This window comes from Thunnus thynnus, chromosome 3 (assembly GCF_963924715.1).
Source record: "Thunnus thynnus chromosome 3, fThuThy2.1, whole genome shotgun sequence".
In the NCBI taxonomy this organism is placed as follows: domain Eukaryota; kingdom Metazoa; phylum Chordata; class Actinopteri; order Scombriformes; family Scombridae; genus Thunnus; species Thunnus thynnus.
The window spans coordinates 15,013,199-15,035,233 of NC_089519.1; the positions used below are offsets into that span (position 1 = coordinate 15,013,199).

At 37.1% G+C, this 22,035-nt stretch overlaps 2 protein-coding genes and 1 long non-coding RNA gene across 5 annotated transcripts in view; all 3 read left to right on the plus strand.

Moving 5' to 3' along the window:
• Nucleotides 1–22,035, plus strand: part of LOC137179597 (NACHT, LRR and PYD domains-containing protein 12-like) — an 84,279-nt gene that overhangs the window by 18,150 nt on the left and 44,094 nt on the right. The gene's annotated exons all lie outside the window — the stretch shown is intronic.
• On the plus strand, nucleotides 6,628–17,245 carry LOC137179601 (CD48 antigen-like). 2 transcript variants are annotated; one of them, XM_067584410.1, is made up of 6 exons: nucleotides 6,628–6,857; nucleotides 11,015–11,314; nucleotides 14,770–15,069; nucleotides 15,224–15,344; nucleotides 16,574–16,640; nucleotides 16,868–17,245. In XM_067584410.1, the coding sequence occupies exons 1-6, from the start codon at nucleotides 6,821–6,823 to the stop codon at nucleotides 16,979–16,981; spliced, it is 939 nt and encodes a 312-aa protein (XP_067440511.1). In that variant the 5' UTR covers nucleotides 6,628–6,820; the 3' UTR covers nucleotides 16,982–17,245. The 2 variants fall into 2 exon arrangements, with proteins under 2 accessions (XP_067440511.1, XP_067440512.1); XM_067584411.1 differs by having other exon boundaries at nucleotides 6,629–6,857; nucleotides 15,224–15,340.
• The window catches only part of LOC137179603 (uncharacterized), a 39,364-nt gene continuing 38,178 nt past the window's right edge, over nucleotides 20,850–22,035 (plus strand). The window contains exon 1 of one of the 2 annotated variants that reach the window (XR_010927844.1): nucleotides 20,850–20,914. This is a non-coding gene — a long non-coding RNA (uncharacterized lncRNA). The remainder of the gene's footprint in view (nucleotides 20,915–22,035) is intronic. The other variant, XR_010927846.1, reaches the window with a different exon arrangement.

A 22,035-nucleotide genomic window follows, 5' to 3' on the forward strand; every position in this document is an offset into this window, starting at 1 on the left:
AGATACATGACAAGCATGACTAGAATATATTGCTATAATTAAAAAAAAAACATTTTGCCATGGTGAATGTGTAAACCTACAACAACAAACCAAAGAAGAAATAAAAATATTAAAAAATAAAATAAGCGTTGCTAACAGAAAATCCTGCTGACTGTGATGGAGGAATTTATAATGGGAACTGGTAACTCTGTACATCCTTTTATGTCAGCATGCATTGTTTTTCCTGTTGAGACATCCATATGTAGAAATTCACAGAATTCATAATTTGTTCTTTTGAGTGATATTTCTTTTGATTTTTGTGAATGCAGTCTGCATGTCTGAATGATTGAAGAAATGAAGGTGAACACAAGGAGGCGCTCATGTTCAGTGTTCATGCTTCACACAAGCAAGACATAATCTCCACCTGCACTCACTGTACTGCTGGCGTTTGCTGTAAACGGTTTGCTTTGGACTTTTGAACTCTGTATGTGTATGTTGTGAAGTTAAAACTGTTAAATTAGAACCACTGATGGTCAGTCACAGCCTGGTGATGCTTTCACACTTCTGTCACTCAACAGTTAATCTTGTCTAAGTTAAGAATTAATCCACATTGCCAGTATCAGACATCATTTAATCTCTTTTCAGTTCTCAAGGCATATAAAACAGAAGCTCTTCTGAGTGTATTCATCACAGTTTCAGACAAAGAGGAAGAGGTAGAACTTCCTCCATTTACAGTTATATCAGCTTCCACATGACCAGACAGGAAAAGGACATTCACTTCATTAGTAATACTGCAGTAACACATATAGATCTAGATCAGGTCTTGTGCAAACCTTTATTTAAAATTTTGTTTGAACACCCAGCTCTGTAAAACCAGTTAGACAACTCTCCTTCCTCTGAAAATGCCACCAGCATAGCTGGAAATGGTTGTACGTGTTGAAAACATGATCTTTTGTGAATCAGCCACATACTGGTATAGCTGTTGTGCCCTTACTTTAACCTTGTTTGTGCTTTCATATAATTAAGTTCTGGCATAATCAACCACACCGTCTTTAAGCAGCAGTTGCTGTCGCCACTGTGGCTAACCTCACTTATATTAAGTGCTCTTCAAGCTAAAGTAAACCCATAATGTTGATGCAAGACAATTATTAGCATGGCTGTTATAAAACTCCTACAGAAAAGCAGTTATTACCAGTGACTCACACACAGTACTAAGCATTCATTTGTTTTAACATTTTGACAGGGAATCTCAAAAGCTCAAAACATTCCCCCCCTCAGTGAACCTTGAACCTTACTTTAACCTGACATTATCCTTTTATCAGTGACAAATTTGCACCATCCCATGACCATATGCAACAGTTTATGATGAGTAAATATTTCTTCTGTATGTTCCATTTTTTTTCTTCTTTGTTTGACAGTTAAACTGCCCACTGAGAAGAACACCTGATAACATGAGACTATTTGTTTGAGAGAGGGGGCAGGGCTTGGCAGAGAGGAAAGAGTCTACTTCCCTTGGATTAATGATCTGTGATTCCACAAGCCACAACTTGCCCACAGCCAATCTCTCTCACTATCTGTTCTTGCAGTCTTAGCCAGATTTGTGTTCTAATTTTAGAAACTGTCCAAACTATAAAAACAGTTTTCTGTGTTTGTTATCACACCCTTTCCCATCCCTCCTCTCATATTTCTCATTATTATATAAATGATTCCCATATTAAAGATGCATTAAGACCTCTGACCGTGACTACTTTGAGGGAAATTCCTAAACTCAAATGTTTCAGTGAAGTAACAAGCATACTTTTGAGTGGAGGGTGACTGGATTTCCATCCCATGTGAGAAAGATGCATTGACTTGGACTCACCATCACTTGTACTAACTTAATTGACAATGTTTTGGTCCTCAGACCTTTATCAGGCAAAGCTCTGAACACCTGAGACCTGAAAATACATGACTGTGTGGTCAGGAACAGTTCCAACTCCATCATTAAGTTCGCTGATGAAACATTTCTATATAATAATACAGTAACAAAATCATAAAGCAGTATGTTATAAATTAGTATGAGTATATTTTGTAGGCTTAAAAAAACAATCGTAATAAGTTTAATGAGTTTTACATTTATAGTTGTGCTGTTTGTACTGTTGATGTAGAGAGGAGTACTGCAGATATTTGAAAATATATACAGTATATGTGAAGAAAAACAAGGATAAGCTAAAGTAAAAGGCAGATCACTGACTGTCATTGGGGTACAGTGTACTTTTCATTCATATGTCACATCATTGAGTCGATAAAGACATTTTCTATACACAAAAATGCTGTATTATTAAGTTGTACATTTCATTTAAGACTGAAACTATGTGCTGCCTGCTGTAGAGAACATTTTTAATAACCTGATGACCACTGTTTCTGTACTGTTAATATTTAGTACACATCCAATATAGTAGATTGTCATACAAATCAATGTCTTTTAACTGGTTTGCAAATATATCACTGTGAAGCAACATTGTGTTTTGTTCCTACTGGGTTCCTGCAGGGATGCAGCATATTTTTTCTTTTCTAATTTTTCAGACCGACACAGACGCAATTACACCAACTTTAATTCGCTTGAAAACAGCGTTACTCTTCTTGCCACTGCATGACAGTCCTCAGTCACTAACTGCTTTAAGGACTTGATGATGCACACTGTTGAGCTCACTGAATGAATAATGATCTGCACAAAAGACCACAACATAAATAAAACTATGACTAAAACAAGTTTGTGTTCTGCTGTTTGTATGACCTGACATCATAAACACAAAAAAGCTAAAGTTGGGGAACAGGGTCTAGTGAAAAGGGAAGGAAGCAGTCTTTTCACACAGTGAATCGCATCATACTCATTAAAACTATAAAACCTTTCAGTGAAACTTTGTGTCCTGTTTAGAGGCATCTGCATTTATGATGTTTTTACTTTAGTTTGTCACCCATCTCTATATAACATGTTTACATTCAAATATTAATATAATTGCAGACTGTGAAAGCTCCGCATCTTGCTAACTTCCCATCGATGGAAAATGGTAAAAGGTTAAAATATATAGACAGCTCTGCATGTTGTGTGAGAAACTGACAGAAACCATTTTCTGTGGTCAGTTTTTATAGAAATGAAAGTATGCATCGAGTGGTTGCCATGGGTTGATGATGCTTGTTTTGACTCATGCATGTCTTGACTTAGATGGCTTGAGTGGCTGGACGGTGACAATACAGCTTTTTTTCCTCTCATTCATTCTGCATTATAAAGCGTAACAGGAAGAGGTAAATGTGGTTTTTCTTCAGTAACAGCCAAGTTTCCAGTTGAAGAGCATAAATGTTGCAATAAGTTAAGTCAGAAAACTTCATGGTATTTTAGAGGATAGTGCTTCAAATGCTGTTGTTAAAAGGAATTTGATACTAGAAACTATGATAAATAGGTCGACTATTCATACAGATTTTTATACCTGAACCATGCTTATGCTTTCTGTACTGGTATAAGGTGTGTTTATTGTTTAAGCATTTTATTGTTTAGCATTAACATCACTTCCTATGATGACACAATGTCAGAAATCATTTACAAACAGTGTATTTACTTGCACATTAATATCATGATATCTAGTGAGAAAACCGATTGATAATGCAACAACATCTTAACTCAATTGTCCAGGATGAAGGAGTCACTTTGGAAATCCTTATAAGAAATGAGCTTTTTTCACTGCTACCAATGTGTCGCAAAATTCTAGATAAACTAATTGATGTGCTGTTTTACTATGTACAGTAAATACCCTACTGAGTCACATCTGGGGTTGAAAATGATAGCTGCATTTTGACTTCACTTTAAAGTACAGCACACCATCTTAGTATCTCATAGGAGTGTTACTGAATACAAATACGTTATTCATTAAAGTACAAATAGTGTTTGGCTTTGTTTGTTTTTTTTAAGAATATTTGTTTCATACAAATATTTTAAAAAATATTCGTTTTCAGGAAGAAAAAAAACATGTCAAATACCAGCGTGCAGGTTGGTTACATCACTATCTCAGTGTCTCTCCTCTCCTCCGCTGTTAGATCTATCAGCAGGTCTCAATGAGGGGAGTCACATCCACCTGCTACATGACGCACATTTCCTAATTTGGACATCACTCCCAGAGTTGAGGGTGTTCCCCAGAGATAAAGCTGAGCTACTGACACATGCAAAGGGCTCCCAAGGGACTCTCCATAACCTGTTGTTCCCCTTCTCCTTTCCACAAAGTTAGGTTGTGAAAAACAGACAATAAATGAAAAGTGCAAAGCAAGAATCACCTTTGAAGTTCATCCCTACACGTTACACAATGTGCTGTCTCTGTGTATAAATTGGTAGAGGTCTGTCTGCAATGAGGTGATAGGTAGAGTTTTAGCTCAGTAGTCAGCACAGTCATCTATGATCTGGAAGACTTCAGTTTGAGACCCGATGTGGGGACCTCCTTCATAAGATAGTTTATTCATGAACACTTATTGTAACACTTTAATTTTCGACAATTAAAAGCGTAATAAAAACTAAACATGATTTTTAAGCCTCTTTCCACTTTTATTCGAATACAAAGTCTCTAGTACGTGGTCATGCTAGTTTCTCTCCTCTCCTCTGCTCCCTGTGTTTCACTGAGGGCGGGGCTGAGGCATTATTATGGATATCAATTTTCTTGGCAAGACAAGCCCTGCATAGCATTCATGCACTAGGATTGGCCAGGCATCTAATTGGCCAAACTACTAATGAAGGCAGTATTTATATGCTAGTGCCCACTACAAGGCTTATCAGAATTAGCCTGAGCTTAGTACCATATTAGCTGAATTGGTTAACATCATCTGACAGTTTGAAAGTTCACAAGTAACATAAATATTTGAGCCAATATCAACATTATACAAATACAATTTGCTATGACTCGCATTCATATAGACTCACATCAGTCTTCACAAAACGGAGAGAGAAACTTAACAAGCTTGGACAGCAGACATGTGACTTGCTGCTTGCTTGGAATAGCGTCACATGATCAAGCAAGGGCTTCTGGGAAAAACAGAGTCTGCTGGGAAATGGAGCTCTTAAAGAATAACAGGGAGTTTTCTACATTCTCTGCTCAAGCAGTGGACAGCTGCCACCTTGTTTCCCTCTTCAATCCAGGAGCCCCCCAACTAACAATCAGATTTCTATCTCTCTTCAAAACAACAGATACAAAGAACGGGGTTAAAATCATACAGAAAAAATCATAATAGCAAATACACTTTTAAAAGATCAATATTGTATATGAGCCTAAATTGTTTTGTATTTGAAAAGAGGTCTAAAGGTGTCTGGAGCTGCAATGGGGTTTTAATTCTTAGTGGTGTGTAGTGTTTGCAACATTTTCACATAACCAGGAGTCATTTGATTCAGGGTTAATTTTGAAATTCATCTTTAAAATCTAATTCTGTGCATACTGAGAAGTAATGAGCAGATATGACATTCAGTACGATGGATTTATTATATGTTGGGTATAACATTTATTCAACTTACAATTTACTAACAAAACTAAACTAAACAGTGATTGAAACAGCATTAAAGGACCAATGTGTAGGATTTTGTGGCCTCTAGCAGTGAGGTTGCAGATTGTAACCACCTGAATACCCTTCCCCTCAACCTCCCCTTCCAAGCATGTAGAAAAACCTACAGAACCTAAACTCATGAAAAACGTTTGGTTTGTCCATTCTGGGCTACTGAAGAAACATGGCGGTGCTACATGGCGGGCTCTGTGGGAGAGGACCATAGATGCATAAAGAGAACTGGATACAGCGTTGGAGGCAGGGCCCCGTTCATTCCTATGACAGTTGCTCAGTGGCGCATGAAGCAAAAAAAATCAACTTCCCGGTATGAAAGTACCCAGATCTTCCGCATTGTGTGGCCCATAGAGCATGCACACTTTCACTGGCCGAGTCAGCTACAAGCCCTCGGGCTAACTTCAATGGGGATAAAACAATTCAATCATGCAGCTCTTCGATGCTTTTGAAATGTGATCAGACTGAATGGATTTAATTCTGATAGTGAGACAAGTCATTTGGTGGGGGTTGTGACGCTCAGAAAAATGTATCCGCTGATTTACAGACGTCTCTTTCACAATGTAGGTCTATGGGAAAAAGTCTTTTTGGGCCAGTGTGCATCACGTGACATTGTAATTACATGGTTTGGCCGCCTTGTCAAATTGGCTTCAAAGCCTGTTGCTCTTCCTGTATCCAGTTCTCTTTATACATCCATGAAGAGGACCCATTCCCTATAAAGTGCTCATTCTAAGGTGACAAAAGGTGATTATACACTAATTAAAACATACTCATGAATATTTCATTCTATTACTGCCAAGTCCGTTCCACTAGATGCCACTAAATTCTACACAGTGCACCTTTAAGAAGATTTTTTGGGGACTGAAAAAAACAAATTAATCAAGAAGACACACAGACATACATCACATCTGGGCAATGACAAAACATTACAGTTTCTGTTTCTGGATGTCTGTAACAGACACTACAATCCACATCAATGTCTCTTAATTTTTTTTTAACATAGGTTTTAGCTGGATAAAATTTATGTCTCTGCACCGGAGCACACACCATCAGACACACAGATGGAGCACTCGCTGCTGCTGCCGCCGCTGCTGCTGCTGACGTGCTCAGTATTGTTGAGCTACAGTATTTGACGAGTTAGGAATGGGAAGTTGTGCACAACGCAGGTCGAGACACGTCTGTGAGCACAGAATCCGTTCTAACTGGACAAGATTTCACAAACCTTTTGATATCTAAGGAATTAACAAAGAATGTCTGTCTCTATCTGAACTCTGTGATGGAGGCACAGATGAGAATTATTCTCTTTCTTATGGGTAAGTTATTAACTTCGTAACGTATTTGTTCATTATTCTTTACCGAACCGCTGTAGGTTTATTAGAGGAATCCTTAAATACATAATAAATACTGCTGTAATGAGTTGTAAGAGTGTGATATATATAGGTACTGTGCAAACATTGGGTAAAGTAGTAGAGGTTTAAAACAACAACAAGTTAATAGCACTGGTGCGAACATTAAATACATTTTAAATAGATTTTTAAACACACTTTGGTCTCCTCATTTGTCCGCAGCAGTTCAAGTTCAATAGCATTTTTTCAATGTGACAGAAGACACACAAGATAAAAATATGATGAAACGGAAGAATTAAAATGTACAGTGCAGTCAGACATATGCATAAATAACCCCGAACCTAATTTCACTAAAGGTTTTGGCCTCAACTTCAAAGAACCAAGATTTGAAACAGACCTGCAGTTTTCTGGTAGTTTTCTGGGAGTTCCAGATGGTGCATAAGAATAAAATGCTGCTTCTCCATATTTAATTTTGACTAAATATATCTGTAATATGATCTCAGAGGTTTGGATGGGTCATAATGTATTAGCAGCAGATCAAGAATGTATTTTGCTCTGAAACCATTTATGCTTTATAAACCAACAGTACTATTTTAAAATCAATTGTGTGACACACAAGACGATCTGAAGTCTGTGATCCAGTGAGGACTCTGAACCAGCTACAGTTGTCTGGTCAACTTTTTAGAGACCTGTGAAGACATTATTACATCATTACAGTAGTTTAATATATTCTTAATGTGGCTATTAAAATCTATGTCTGAGTCCATGACTACACCAATATTCCTGGCTTGGTTTCTGGTCTTTAATGTTAGTGATTGAAGCTGAGTACTGTGTTCTAATCATTTCAATCATGGCTCCAAAAACATTTTTTTATGTTTCTTTGTTTTGTTATTTCTGTTTTATCTTTGTTTAACTGGAGAAAAATTTTTCACATCCAATCGCATTTCTGTACACTTACATATTTACCGATTGACACAAAGTAGTTCTGATCCTTCAACTAGAATTCTTACTAATACATTTTACCAGACTGTCTAGTAATATGTTATGGTCGACTGGCTCGAATGCAGCACTGAAATCTAATAATACCAAGGCTGAAATTTTTCCACTGTTCTGTTTTAAGTAGATATTCAAGACCTTAACATAACAGTGCTGTAATGACACTGCTGTGAAATCATGACTGGAAAACACCAAAACAGTTATTTAGGGACAAGAAGGTGTTTAGCAGTTGAGAAAAAGCCTTTTCAGTGATTTTACTTAAAAGTTTGATATGTACCTGTAATTGTTCATTAGTGAGGTGTCTTCGTTGTTCTTTTTTACAGTGTAATTTAACACATCAAGATCTGATTAAAGGTGTTGGGAAATACTACAGCATATGTAAAAGTAGTGGAAAGCCTTTTGTGGCTCCAGAGGGAGAAATCTGACAAGTGATGCCTCAAGTGATGTCACTTGAGTCATTATTGGTTGGGGCTGAAGACTACAAGTTTGAAAATGAAACAAATCTAGAGGTGCAATACAGCATTGGAACATTGTGAGAGAAAGGTTTAGAAATCAAAATATGTTCAGTAGAAATGAAAAATATTTTTCGTTGTATTTTTGCTTCAGTTATCACTTAATAGCAGCAAGCTGATGAAACTGCAGTGTTTTTCCATCCAACAGTTTATAGTGTTGTTACTGTAAATACAGCTGCTTACAGTAACACATTTAGAGGAAGGTGTTTCCACCCAATCCATTAAATCTGCACTGACCGTACAAAAGATTGCAGTCTGTCTAAATATATTTACAAACCACTGAAAAATCCAAAAACTGTGACCTTATTCACAGCAGTGAAAGTTAATGTTATCAGAATCATACCAGTCCATTGAGCCTTATTTAATTACTGTGTATCATTTTTCTCTATCTGGTGTGTCTGGTCTAAATTTAATCCTCCATGTTACCCCTTTTATATTTATATTTTTTTACTTTTGGAAACAATAAAGAACCAACGTAGGTGTAATTTGCAACATGCGACTACCAGCATAAAAGTTGAATTGTGTAATTAAAATGTTAAATGGGACATATAATGCTTTCTATGATTTTCTGTTATTTATATACTGTTACGATGTCAGATATCTGTTAAACAAGGTCTAAGTTCCAAAACTTGACGTTAACTTATGTAGAAATCAACCTGCCCTCAACGATTGCTTTGCTTATGATCATAAACAGCCCTCCGTACCATAGCCTTGGTTTCTAAGGTTGTTGCTGAGGATTTCCATTTGTTGTTTACGTTGTTCACTCTCATATTTCTGATCTGATTTCAACTCAAACATGTACAGATGTATCTGAGAAGTTTACATTTTGAGTAAAGAACGAGAAAAAGTAGTAAAATCCTGATACTATAGTTTGTTTCATGGTTTGTTGACGTGGCCTTCACAGCCGGCGGAAGTCTCCTATGGTGCAGTTTCCAAAAAATGGCCAATCAGAACAGAGTAGGCTCATCAAGAGGGAGGTCTTAAAGAGACAGGAGCTGAAACAGCCTGTTTCAGACAGAGGCAAAACTGAGGGGCTGCATAAAGAGTCAGTATTTATTTTCATTTTTGAACTGTAAATCATGCAAAAATATTCCAGTAGATATTCCAGATTAAAATATAGACCTGTAAATGTGCATAATATGTCCCTTTTAAGTATGGGAAAAGGTACTTAACACAAATAATCCATGCCAGGCCGACAGGTAGGATGTCAGTCTGTAATATGAACACAGGAAAGCTACTATGAAGTCCAAGAACAATCAGTATACAATTCAGAAACAGCGGTGTGATAATAGAAATGCTTTAAGATACATCAGCCCTCAGCCTACACTCAGCATAATTACTATCTGTATGAAAATGACGTTGATTTTTATATTGTTGAAGAAAATTCACTCAAGTCCTTGTTCAAAGTTTGCTGTAGTGGAAGTGGTTTAATAGCATTCCGGAAATGCGGTGAGCTTACTGACACAGAGCTGGTCTGATACAGTAGACTGACCCAGAGCAGAAGAAATGGAAAGACTTTATACAGTAAGGATCAAAGCAGTGACCAACAGATGGTGAACAAAAGATAGGAGGGGAGGGCATTTACATACAAGATCAAGGCAAATCCAGGGGCAAGACAGGAGGGGTCAAATCAGCAGGGGTCAGGAGGTGGAAAGGACACAATTGGCATATGTTTGATCAAAGAGTTGTCTCAGACTTCACTTGATTATCGAGTCTCCAAACCAAATGTGTATTCTCCTTTAATTATCAAGTCTGCTCCCAAAAGGGTATTCTTCTTCAATATACATTGTTTTCAAGGCTAATTACCTAAAGGCAACATGTACAATACCATAGAATTGCAAGGAGGCCAAATAGGAACTGTGGCCTCAACTACATCAACACCATGGACTGAAAGAATGTCTGACCAGTCCAAACTGTGTCTACACAGGAAGCTTTACAGACACATTTTTACATCTGACGGAACAGATACTGTGATACTTCCTCAACGTTGTCAGTGTGGTGAAATGCCAAACACAAAGTCAACACAGTGAAAGTGTCTAATAGTTTGTCAGTGATAACATATATAACACAAAAAATACAAAAAAAGAAGTAAAATCTGGTGCACTTATCTGGTGCCCAATTCCATAGATGTACAGTGGGAGAGAAGGTCCCTGCAGCTGCTTCACCTGCAGCTGGGTGTAAAAACTAGAATGGAGACGTTTGCTTTAATTTTATCTCATTAAGACAGTTTTATCTCATCTGCTGCTGTTAAACATATTTAAGATGCATTTATTGTAAATGTTTAGTTTGTACCAACCAGCTTCAGAAGGACAGTAAATGAATCAAAATTTGTAAAAAATTAAGAGAGGAAAATGGAACTCCTCCAGATCAGTGATGCACCACCAATGTAATGTACAACAGAATATTTAAAAATGTGACAGTAAAGACAGTGATCACAGGATTTCATACACATTGGTAGACAGTGATTGTTTAAGGCTGCAATAGAAATTCATAGTTAGTGGATCAGCTCCACATTGTACATCTCAATAACATCTGCATATTCCTTCTAAGTTATAAATGTTGCCTCCATCAGATGATATGGCTGCGCTGACTGTTGTTTGTCTTTATACTTTACAGTGATGATCTCATCTGATACTGAGGCAGAGAAGAACCTGACCAGCACTAAGGGAGGATCCATCACTCTACATGACCCTCTGGTGGAGTTTGGATTTCTTTTACATGGAACAAAGACTGTTGCCATGGTGAATGAGAAGAAAATGCAGATATTAGAGGACAATTACAAGAACAGACTTCACTGGGATAACAACACTGGATTCTTTACAATCACAGGACTGCAGAGGAATGACTCAGGGATTTATACTATTGACCCTAAAAAAGGATCTACTCCCTCTACATCCTACAAACTCACAGTGTATGGTAAGTTGCATCTCTTCTGCCAGTATACTGACCAGTGTTTTGCGTAGCATTGTTTGAATATTATGCTCCATTTGTGACCTCAGCAGTCTGTATGTTACTTTGTGTTTCCATCACATAGCTTTCTGTACTTAAACCACAGGGGAAAAACTTTACCTGACAAACAACATGACCCCTCAGATGTCTGTTGTCTGTCCAGATTGATAAAACATTTGCTGTGGGCAAAATCAGTGTTTGAATTCAATATTGTCACAGACTCTACTGGTAACTGCCACAGTCTGAATGACAGATTCAATGTACATCCAGTGAAGAAAAAGAGCAGCGCAGTCTGTGGAGATATTGGATTTAATTTTTGTTTCATTCAGCTTGTCAAATCAAAACAAAACCAAACGAAGCTACTAAACTCATGAATGTTCCTTCCAGGCCCATTAGTTAAGACAGAATGAGTTGATGTCGGTTTTAAAAATAGAGACAAGATGTCTGTGTAAACTTTTATAAAATAGATGTCTCATGTCATTCACAATGGCCATTCCTGATGTTCTCAGAACTCGTGTTTTCCATCATAAGGCTGTGTGGGGTCCTTTTATTGCTGTGTCAGCATATCCTGCTTCAGTCCTTTTTCACTGAGTGACCCACATTAGACTTGGGTCCGATCCTCATCTTGAGGTGGGTCATCTGAGCAGGTTGCTTGACATGGGATTATGGATTCTGGAGTGCCACCTGAATTAATGTTATTTTACAGTGTCAGGATCATTAACTTTGCTAATTGATAATTTAATTTCCTTGTTCTGTCTTGAAATGAAGAATAAATAATAGCATTTTGAAATGGAATAAGCAAAACTTACCTTAAAAAGTCTTTATATTTTTATTTTTTGACCTTTATGCGTTTGTCTTTTATATTCCACCTCACAGTTCATCTGTTTCCTGCTTTAACACTGTTTCCATTTTGTGATCACTTTAAACCCACAGAGAGGAAACAGGAACTCCTGATGCTGATCTGTGGCTTTGATTTCATTTAACAGTGCTTACACAACTTTTCATTAAAGAGGACTGTCTTGAAATCAATTATTAGACTGAATATCAAATAGTAAATTTCACAGCTTTGTTTAAAATGACAGAATGAGGAAATAAAATTATTATTTAGAAAATATTACCTTTCATCTGTTTTTATATTTAGTTTATTCATACATCATTTAAATGCAAATTTGATAAATCTATTTGCAATAACTTTTTTAAATGATCATTTTATTAATTGATTATAATGAAACACTATAAAAGTTATGTCTTTTTCTTGACTAGAGGTCTGATTTTGTTGTTGATGATAATTCATTGTGTTTGGTTCTAGTATAGGGATACATTACACAACACAAGCATTTTTTTTTTTTTTACATAATCAGTCAATTAAGGTCATTTAAAAACACATACCGTTGTTCTGATGGTCTTTTCAGAATCCTCAAAGACTCTTGTAAATATTTGGATGAAAAACTATTCTGTCCCCTACACAATAATAAATATTTTTAATCTGTTTCCCAAAGTGCAACTTTGGTTCTGATGCAGGTAGCTGGGCGGGCTGCCATTTTTGTTTTGATTCTGAAAAAGGTGCAACTTGGGATTTTTTATTCTCATTCAGCAGACAGAACATCTAGTTTCATCCAGTTGGTTAGAAGAGTCTGAGGATTCTGAAAATACCTTCAGAACAACAGTTGATGTTTTTAAATGACCTTCTGGGTTTTTAAAACAGCACCTGGTAATTATCTTTTAGAGATAGTTACATGTGTGAACTGAATGTATGCTAATACATGAGGCACAAACTAGGGCTGTATTAGTTTTAGCATAACTCCCACACTACATTAAAACTGTGTTTGAACCTGCACAGAGCTGGTGTATAAGAGGTGAAACTGGAACTATAACTAGAAATATGATAGAACTCATAATGTACACCTCCCAGGCAGGTGCAAGTCATCAATCATTAACTGTTGTCATGGCAGTGGCAGATGGTAGCCACTAATGATAGTAGAGCCAGAGGATTTTTTGGACACATTGACTGTTGCTCATGAGATTATTTACATTATGATGACACTGACATGAGCACTCAGACCTGGTAATGTTGTGATATTATGCTGTGAGCAGTTGGAATTGCTGTTGGCAACACTTGGTTGATTGTAACAGAAACTTGTAACTGTTTTCCAGAGACCTTTGTTGATGTTGTTTATGACCATATTGTGTGATACAGCCATCCTCACCCTCACAAAAAACAACAAAAGTACAACAGGAGCTGAATAATGTTGAATTATTAATGAGATATACAAACAGGCATTGTTTCATATGTTAGCTAGTTCATATGTGATAGCATACATTACTTTCTCATTAAATAGTATATTGTAGGTATCTTCATTTCCATCATTAGTCAGTCTCTTTCTCTTCCATTTTACTCAAATGCTGAACTAGATGAAACGTTCTGTACAGTGTTTTGATTACAGTCGGCTCAGGTTGTGTCTGAAATCACTCTCTATTAACTGTCTAGTGCACTTTATTTACTGTCTGCCATTTTATTGAAGTGTCTGAATTCTGGATGTATAAACAATATAGTGCCCTCAAAAATTCACACAATGGAATGAAAAATAGTGACCATGTATGTACACACTACTTTCTGCTAACAATCCCACAATGCAATGTGCCACATTTTATAGGTGTGAAAACACCTGTTAGTGGTGATCAGAAATTATGATTATTAGGAAGTGTCCAATTTCTCAGTTTACTGCTCACTATTGAGTGAATGGAGTTACTATTATGTAAGGAGTAGTGAGTGAAATAGGGAGTGATTTTGGACACATAGTGAATGATATCATAGTTCAGTTAAAACTAAGTAGAGATGATGCAGCTGAACAAAGAGGTGAGTTTAGTGTGGAACTAACTAAAAGTTGACTTTACAGTCAAACTTTTGCTCATAGTAGTTTAAGAGGCATAGTTTAACCCTTCCACTGCCAGACTCAGAGATGCCCTTCTTGACACCACTGTTGCACTGAGGCATAACTTCATACTTTCTAGCTTCCAGTTGCCACAATTATAAAATAACAACAGTAATTGTTGTGGGTAAAACAGGATGTTACTGAATATTTCTGCCAAACTGGCATGTGGGCAGTCCAGTGATATTTACTGATGATAGTTGACTTATTCTCAGTTGTTGGAATGTGTTAACTTCAAACTGTTGGACTGAAATTGCTGGTCTATGGCAGTGGTTCTCTGTGGCTGCATGTTATGCATATCAACTTATATATTTTGGGCATTTTCCCAGGTTTGCTCAGAAAAAGCGCAAGTGGCTTATTTAGACATTAAACTTTACTTATCACTGTTAGTAGAATGTTTGTGGAATGAACAGTAATTAGATTAGAAGTAGATTAGGGTTTTAAAGTCACTCATATTGTCTAATTTTTATTCTCGATTAATTTCTTCTCCAGAGTCTGTATCAACTCCTGCAGTGAAGAGACTGAGTGTGAGCGCTGAGAGCTGCATCTTGTTGTGTTCTGTGGAGAAAGCTGAAGAGACAACACTGTTGTGGTACAAAGACGAGGAGATACTGAACCAGAGCAGCTCTGCTCTCTCTCTGCTTCTCACTGTACACAAGCAGGATTTCAGCTCCTCTTATAGATGTGTGGCTGCCAACCCTGCTGATAATAAGACTCTTCCTGTCAACATCACGACATCCTGCAATGAACAAAACAACACAGACAACAGTGACGACACAAACATAAGATATAGTAAGACTAATTTTAACACAAATACTCAAATTTCTATAAATTTCCCCTAACTCTTACATTTTAAGAAATATATATTTAAGGGTTTTGTCATTGGTACATATTGTTTTGTGTTCTATTGATGTTGGGTGTTTTTTGTTTTTTGTTTTTTTGACAGATTTTGTGACAGGAATTATAATCTCCATCGCGTTTGCTGTATTTGTTGTACTTATTGCCATTATTACCAAGAAGAAGTGTCTTAACAAAACCAAGACAACAATCAGACAAACACAAGGCAGGTATTTGTTATTTATTTGTTTTTCACCCATTGTTTTATGACATATCTTCATCCCTATTAAATGTTATGTGTCTGTCTTTCAGTTTTTTATACTATATGATACTACCTCTCTCAGTTTTATTGGACTGGATCATACCGGCCACATATGCCTTAAAGGTGTGCAGCTCAGTAGCATTTAAACATGTTGGGCTGGTCTACTGAAAGGAAAAATCATTTGTCTGTATTTCCGTCACCTTGGTTCTCGTACGTGTAATCTACTTTGAAGGGATCGTTTCAGACAGGACAAATACGTTTGTAACTGTTCTATTCAGAGCAGAAATCGTTTTGTAGACAGTTATGATCGCCTGATTTGGTCTGAATACGGTCTAAACGCACTGGAAGTGTCTGACGCGCGCGTTTTGAAGTGCACCTGTTGTTTGAAACGTACTAAAAGCGTTATGAGGCGCGTCAAAATGTCTTAACGCCCCAAATCCGACCTTGTTTCGATTTTGGAGCGTCAAATGAGGACCCAGCGAACAAAACTGTTTTCTCTGCAGCCGCATAAGGCAGACACAGCGCAAACCAGCAGAGCACCGGCGAGCGAGAGAGCGAGAGAGAGAGAGAGAGAGAGAAAGAGAGAGAAAGAGCGGCGGTGGTCGAGTAAGGAGAGCGAGCGGTAGTGAGAACAAAACCTCTGCATGAAAGAAATACAACGTTATATTCTGATTATTTCACGGCAGTTATGTTTTAAAGCATAAATAAATAACCAAACACTCAACAGATGATTTACTGTGGACACTTAGGTTCAGTTTCATTTTCCTCCTCTGTATTTCTCCTCGTCATTCATTCATTACATCCAACTAATGCAGCGGTTATTAAGAACAAAATGACAAATCTGTGTTGGTTCTGTGGTGTTGGCATGTCAAATCTAATGCTTGCAGTGCGCCATAGAAACATCAATTATCACTTTCAAATGCTTTTGCTGTCCTGGTTCCCAGATTATGGAACAGTCTCCCTCTGGGGGTCAGTTCAGGAAACTCTGCTGAGAGTTTAAATCTCGCCTCAAAACCTTTTTTATTGTCAAAGGCATTTTATATTTTTTTATATTTACTTCATTATTCACACTTTAAAAAAAAAATCTTTTTTGTTACTCTGAGGCACTTTGTAACTTTGGTTTTCTGCTGTATATAAAATTAAGTTTTACTTTTTATTTATTTTATTTTAATAAAAACTTCCTCTTTGTATCTGCAGATTTGGTGAACACAGACACAGATGTATACTATACTGTATGCAAATATCTGGTGACAGACGCTTTCAGGTTTGTATTTGCACACACAAATACACCTTCCTATGTTAAACATCAGAACTCGAGGTTAATGTATGCATGCTGCAAGTCAAGAACGCTTCCTTTTCAGTGTAGAGGATGGAAAAATAGCCTCCATTAGAAGTAATTAAAAAAAACTGAACCCTTGGGCTGCTGCATTGGCCCTCACTGCAACACCTGATGACTCACTACCCTGCACTATGTCTGTTTTCACTCCATAGGACATCCGAACCACACAAAAAAATTATTCTTCGATCACAGAGGTAATCAAAAGAGAGGATGGATCCCAAATGACAAGCATAAAAGACAAATGTCACGTGAAACAAGGAGACTAGTACATGAGTGGAACAAACTGAAATTGAAGCTGCAAGCAGCGTTGGTCGGGACCTCGCACTCTGGCCTGTCGTGATCAGATCATTTTGCTTTTTAAAAATGAGGGATATAAGTGTGGTGTGCTTTTATTTTGAAAGTTTGATTGACATATGTACTGTCAGGTGTGTAGAGACAAGTAACTGCAGCTGGACACAGAAAAATACTCATATATTTGAATGGAGAAATCTGAATTTACATGTTTTTTCTATCTTTCACTGTTTTTGAGATATTAAAGTGTGAGTTTTAAAGTCTTTTCTTGCTCCTCCTGTGATTTTATAATGAGTGTGTATTGTGGAATGTTTCACAGCACTGCGGGAGTGACATCACCAGGAGCAGTTGGAGAGGAGGATTTTAGAGTACGCTTCTTGTGAAATCTCCTCATAAATCCCATGACTTTGGCCAAATCTTACATTAAAAATCATATTTTAGTAGGAAATTTCATGGTGAATCCATTGACACAGGTTTGAAAGTGGTCAGACTTATAGTTTAGATGTCAGAAGCCTCTGTTTGACACAAAGTTCATGCCTCCCCATTGTTTTACATTGTAAGGGTAATGTGGCACTTCAACTTTCAAGGCTTATAAAATTCAAACCATTCAAGTTATTACACCTTTTTTTCAGCACAGTGTCATAAGTCATCTATTAAAGTTTGAAGCCAATACCATTAACACCTTCAGAGGAGATGGCGTTTGTTCGGGGGCCAAAATTGGGGCAAAGTCTTATTTTGAAAGGCTGATTGCAGACTTCCTGTTGGATTTAGGTCAGAGGTGTCAGCATATGATTTGTAGGTCTTGATGAGACGAATAATTGAGTTTTGGTTTGATCTCTCTACGGCCATTTTAGTTACATAGGTGGCGCTAGAGAGCACATTTTGGCACTTTGGGGGTTAATTTTTAAATTTTATCAAATCTTTCACCAGACCTGATGTGCGTGCCAAATTTGGTGAGTTTTTGAGCATGTTTAGGTGGTCAAAGTAAGGGTTTAAGTGGTGTAATAATAAAGAAAGAGAGAAACAAACAAACAAACAAACACATGAAAAACAATAGCGTCCTCGCCCTTAGGCGACTACTGCCTTTTGGGCTTGTTCCCTAATTAGACAAGGGAATTCTGTACAGGTATGCAAGTCAGAGGAAACAGTTGGTTCTCCCTACTGAACTGAAACAAATGGTGCATAAGAATTTGCATGACGACATTAGACATGTTGATGCTGACAAAGTAATTCATCTGACAAGAGAGAGGTTCTTTTGGCCTTTCATGCAAAAGGAAATAGAGGATTATGTGATCAGAAGGTGTGCTTGTATTAAGCAGAAACGGCCTTGTGTCCCACACAAAGCACCCATGGGTTCCATAACATCTAGCACCCCATTTAGGTTTGTCTCAGTGGACTCCCAGCTAGGAGGTAACGTTCCCACAACATTGGCTAACGTTACCTACAAGTTCTAATGATGTTTTAGAGAAAATGTTTTAGTCTACTGTTCAAAAAACGTTTTAAGGATGTTTATCAATTCAAATAATGTTCTTATAAGGTTAAACATTAACTAAGACATAACATTTTAACTGCAACATTCTAAGGATGTTTTGGGGACATTGTTGAGATAACAGATTATAGGATGTTCTTTGATAAAACATTCCCACAACGTTATATGATAACAAAAGAAGAACATTCTCAATGTAACATTCAGAGAATGTTTTGAGAATGGTATTTGGGCCTGATATGACTAAATGTTTTTTATAAAACGTTCCTTTAATGAGATATGTTAACAAAAGTAGAACGTTTGGTCTGCAACATTCTGATGATGTTTTGGGGATGTTGGTGAGGTGACTGATTATAGAATGTTCGTTTATAAAACATTCCCACAATGTTACATGATAACAACGAAAGAACATTCTTGAAGTAACAATCTGAAAATGTTTTTAGGATGTTATTGAGGCCTCAGATGGCAGAACATTTTTCATAAAACGTTCCTTAATGTGATATGTTAACAAAAGTAGAACGTTTTCTCTGCAACATTCTGAGGATATTTTGGGGATGTTGTTGAGATAATGGATTATAGAATGTTCTTTTATAAAATAGTCCCATAATATTACATGTTAACAAAGAAAGAACATTCTCAATGCATCTCTGTGATGATTTTATTGAGGCCTGAGATGACAGAACATTTCTTATAAAATGTTTCTGTAATGTGATAAGTTAACAAGGTCATGGTCAAGGTCAAATTTATTTATAGAGTGCTTTAAAAAACAAACCAGGTTTGTGCCAAAGTGCTTTCAAACAAACAGAATAGAGCAGAAGTCATCATAAAACATAGGTTCTTAGATATATACAAACATTGCATTGATCAGATCAGATCAGATGTGTGTCTTTTTCATCAGTCCATTAGTCCATCAGATCAGGTGTGTGTCCTGATCTTATATACTGTATAGGGGTGGTTTTGTGCTCGATATCTTTGAGACCTGACAGAGATCCCTTTTGGGATCAAAACATTGTTTACACAATAAAAGTGTGCAGGTTTTTTCATGGTTTCTAATGACCTCACTTACTGGATGTATGTTTGATTATCTTCACCCACTGAGTTACTTATAAAACATTCCCAAAGTGTTACATGCTAACGAAGAAACAACGTACATAAGGCTGTACAGTCTCTCCAACTGAGACTAGATGTCTCAACAATGTGGTGTGTAATTGAGTTTACAGGTGAATTAAGCAATATTCCATGAATCATGTACATGCCCAAATTTATAAAGGAGGTCTGTAAGAGCTGTTAAGTCATATTCTGGCTGATATATACTGATAAGTAGATCAAAGGCAATAGTTTTGGCGTGATGTGGCTAGAGAGAATCAAACTCTATTCAGATGATGTTGACTTGTAGTAGCAATGTAGGTGAGTCATTTGAGTAATTGGAGGGCTCAATTTAGGAGGAGGAAGGAGGAAACAAATTGTAATTCAACAGAACAATTTAATCTTTTTTGCTCTCTTGAGTCCAAGGGGTTCTCTAGTTATTTGATATGGAGGAATACGTTATCATGCGCATCGTTAGAATGAATGCATTGGGGATGTGTGCAGGAAGCAGTGCTACAACCCGCTAGGCAGAGTGTCCAGCAGCTCTTTACGCACATTTGATGTGGTCGGTGTATGACGGGAATTAGGTGCAAAATGATGACTATAAGCCCACCAGCTGGCCCACATTTATAGAATACACTCTTTTTTTCTCATTGAGTTAACCCAAATGATGAAAAAAATTGTTGTTTGGTTGAACTTGCAACACACACATATAGACACACACACACACAATCTAAATATCTATCCCATGCAACTGATTTCGATGGATGTTGTCTTTTGGGCTAAATCGTGACCCTCATTTGGCCCAAAAATAGTTGCTGAAAATTGGGCTCTCATACAGCCCTCATTCAGCCATGTAAATAAAATCGCATTGCAGCAAATGGGGAAATATATCTCAATGAAACGTGTTTTGTGTACACTACACCCAAATTAGTCTTTCTGGACACTTTTGAACATAATCACTGGTGTTCAAAAACTTAAATATATTTATCATATTTATATGAATATAAATGTTTAAAATATGCCATACAAATTACTTGTGATGTTACTGCTCTTTGATATAAAATGTATCTATAAAAATAATGAGATTTTCCTTCTTCTTTGTGAGACGCACTCACGCACACACACACACACACACACACACAAAACGCAGGACGCCAAAATGGCTTGTTTTGCCTGATTGGTCACTCAAAATTCAAAAGTCAAAATAGTTGCATGTGATTGGGCGTAGAGGAGGAGAAGGGCTGGGCTAGTGAAAAAAGGCGGACAACAAGACTCCAACCCACAACTAGATCGTAACCGAAAGCAACGGAGACACAGACACACATTGAACTGGGTGAGTATTAAGTAATTATAATTTAATTTAATACAGAAACGCCTGTTTGACTGAAGTTTAGTCGAGCTAATGAATTGCAAGGTAATGTTAAGCTGAAGAAGCTAGGTTTACGTTAGCTTGTCATTGTTAGCCTAGTTAGCACATTGCACTGAGCAGTGGAGTTAAACTGGATTTCTCAGGCTTTAGCTGGGTTTGTAGCGTAAGTTCGTCTGTTTGATGGAGCACAGACAGGAAGGCAGGCAAGCAGGTGGTGCATGTTGTTTTTTGGCCCTGTTTTTTTAAAAGGTACTGCTGATGTTACAGTTTAACTGGTGTTTCAAGTACTGGTGATATCCACATGTCTGAGGCGGTGGTTTCCATGGCGACCTCTGGATGCCAGAAAGGACTATGGATTGACAAAGTAGCTGACAGTTGATGCTTTCATATTAATAAATTGTTCTTGTTGTTAGTATCATATGTCCTGCTTAATCCGATGTGAATTTGAGAACTGTTTAGTACAGCGTACATGTGAAACATAAGGTTACATGTATGTCATACTTGGCTCAGACGCAGTAGGGAGCGAGCTGGAGTTAGCATTTGCAAAGTATGATGATCTTATTTTGTATGAGAAGCCACAGACATTTATTTCTGTTACCACAATATTCATCCGAATCAGACTCTGTCACTGTCAACTTTCATTTTGCAAACAGAAACTGATTAGATAACCGTGTACTACATGCGTTTAAATACAATCACTACTGATCAGTACTGTTGTCCTTATAAGACAGGGTTATTCAATTCAAATTCAAAGAGGTCCAGTGAGAGAAAAATTCCTCAAGCAAAGGTCCAGAACATCATAATGTCTAACTTGCATTATGATTAAGGGCCATATATACTGAAGTAGCGTAGTAGTTGTATTGTCTATATGCAGTCAACAACTGACTGTCTAATCAAAGTACAGTTAAATAATATTTAAACACTATTTATTGTCAGTTTTTATATTGAACTAGAGGGATTATAAATAATAAGTACTGTAATAATACATAAAGGTTCTTTTTCTCATTTCAAGTAAAGATGGAGATGGAATTCATCACAGAGGATCTGGAGTGGCTGCACGCACTGCCTCATGAACAGTTTTGGTG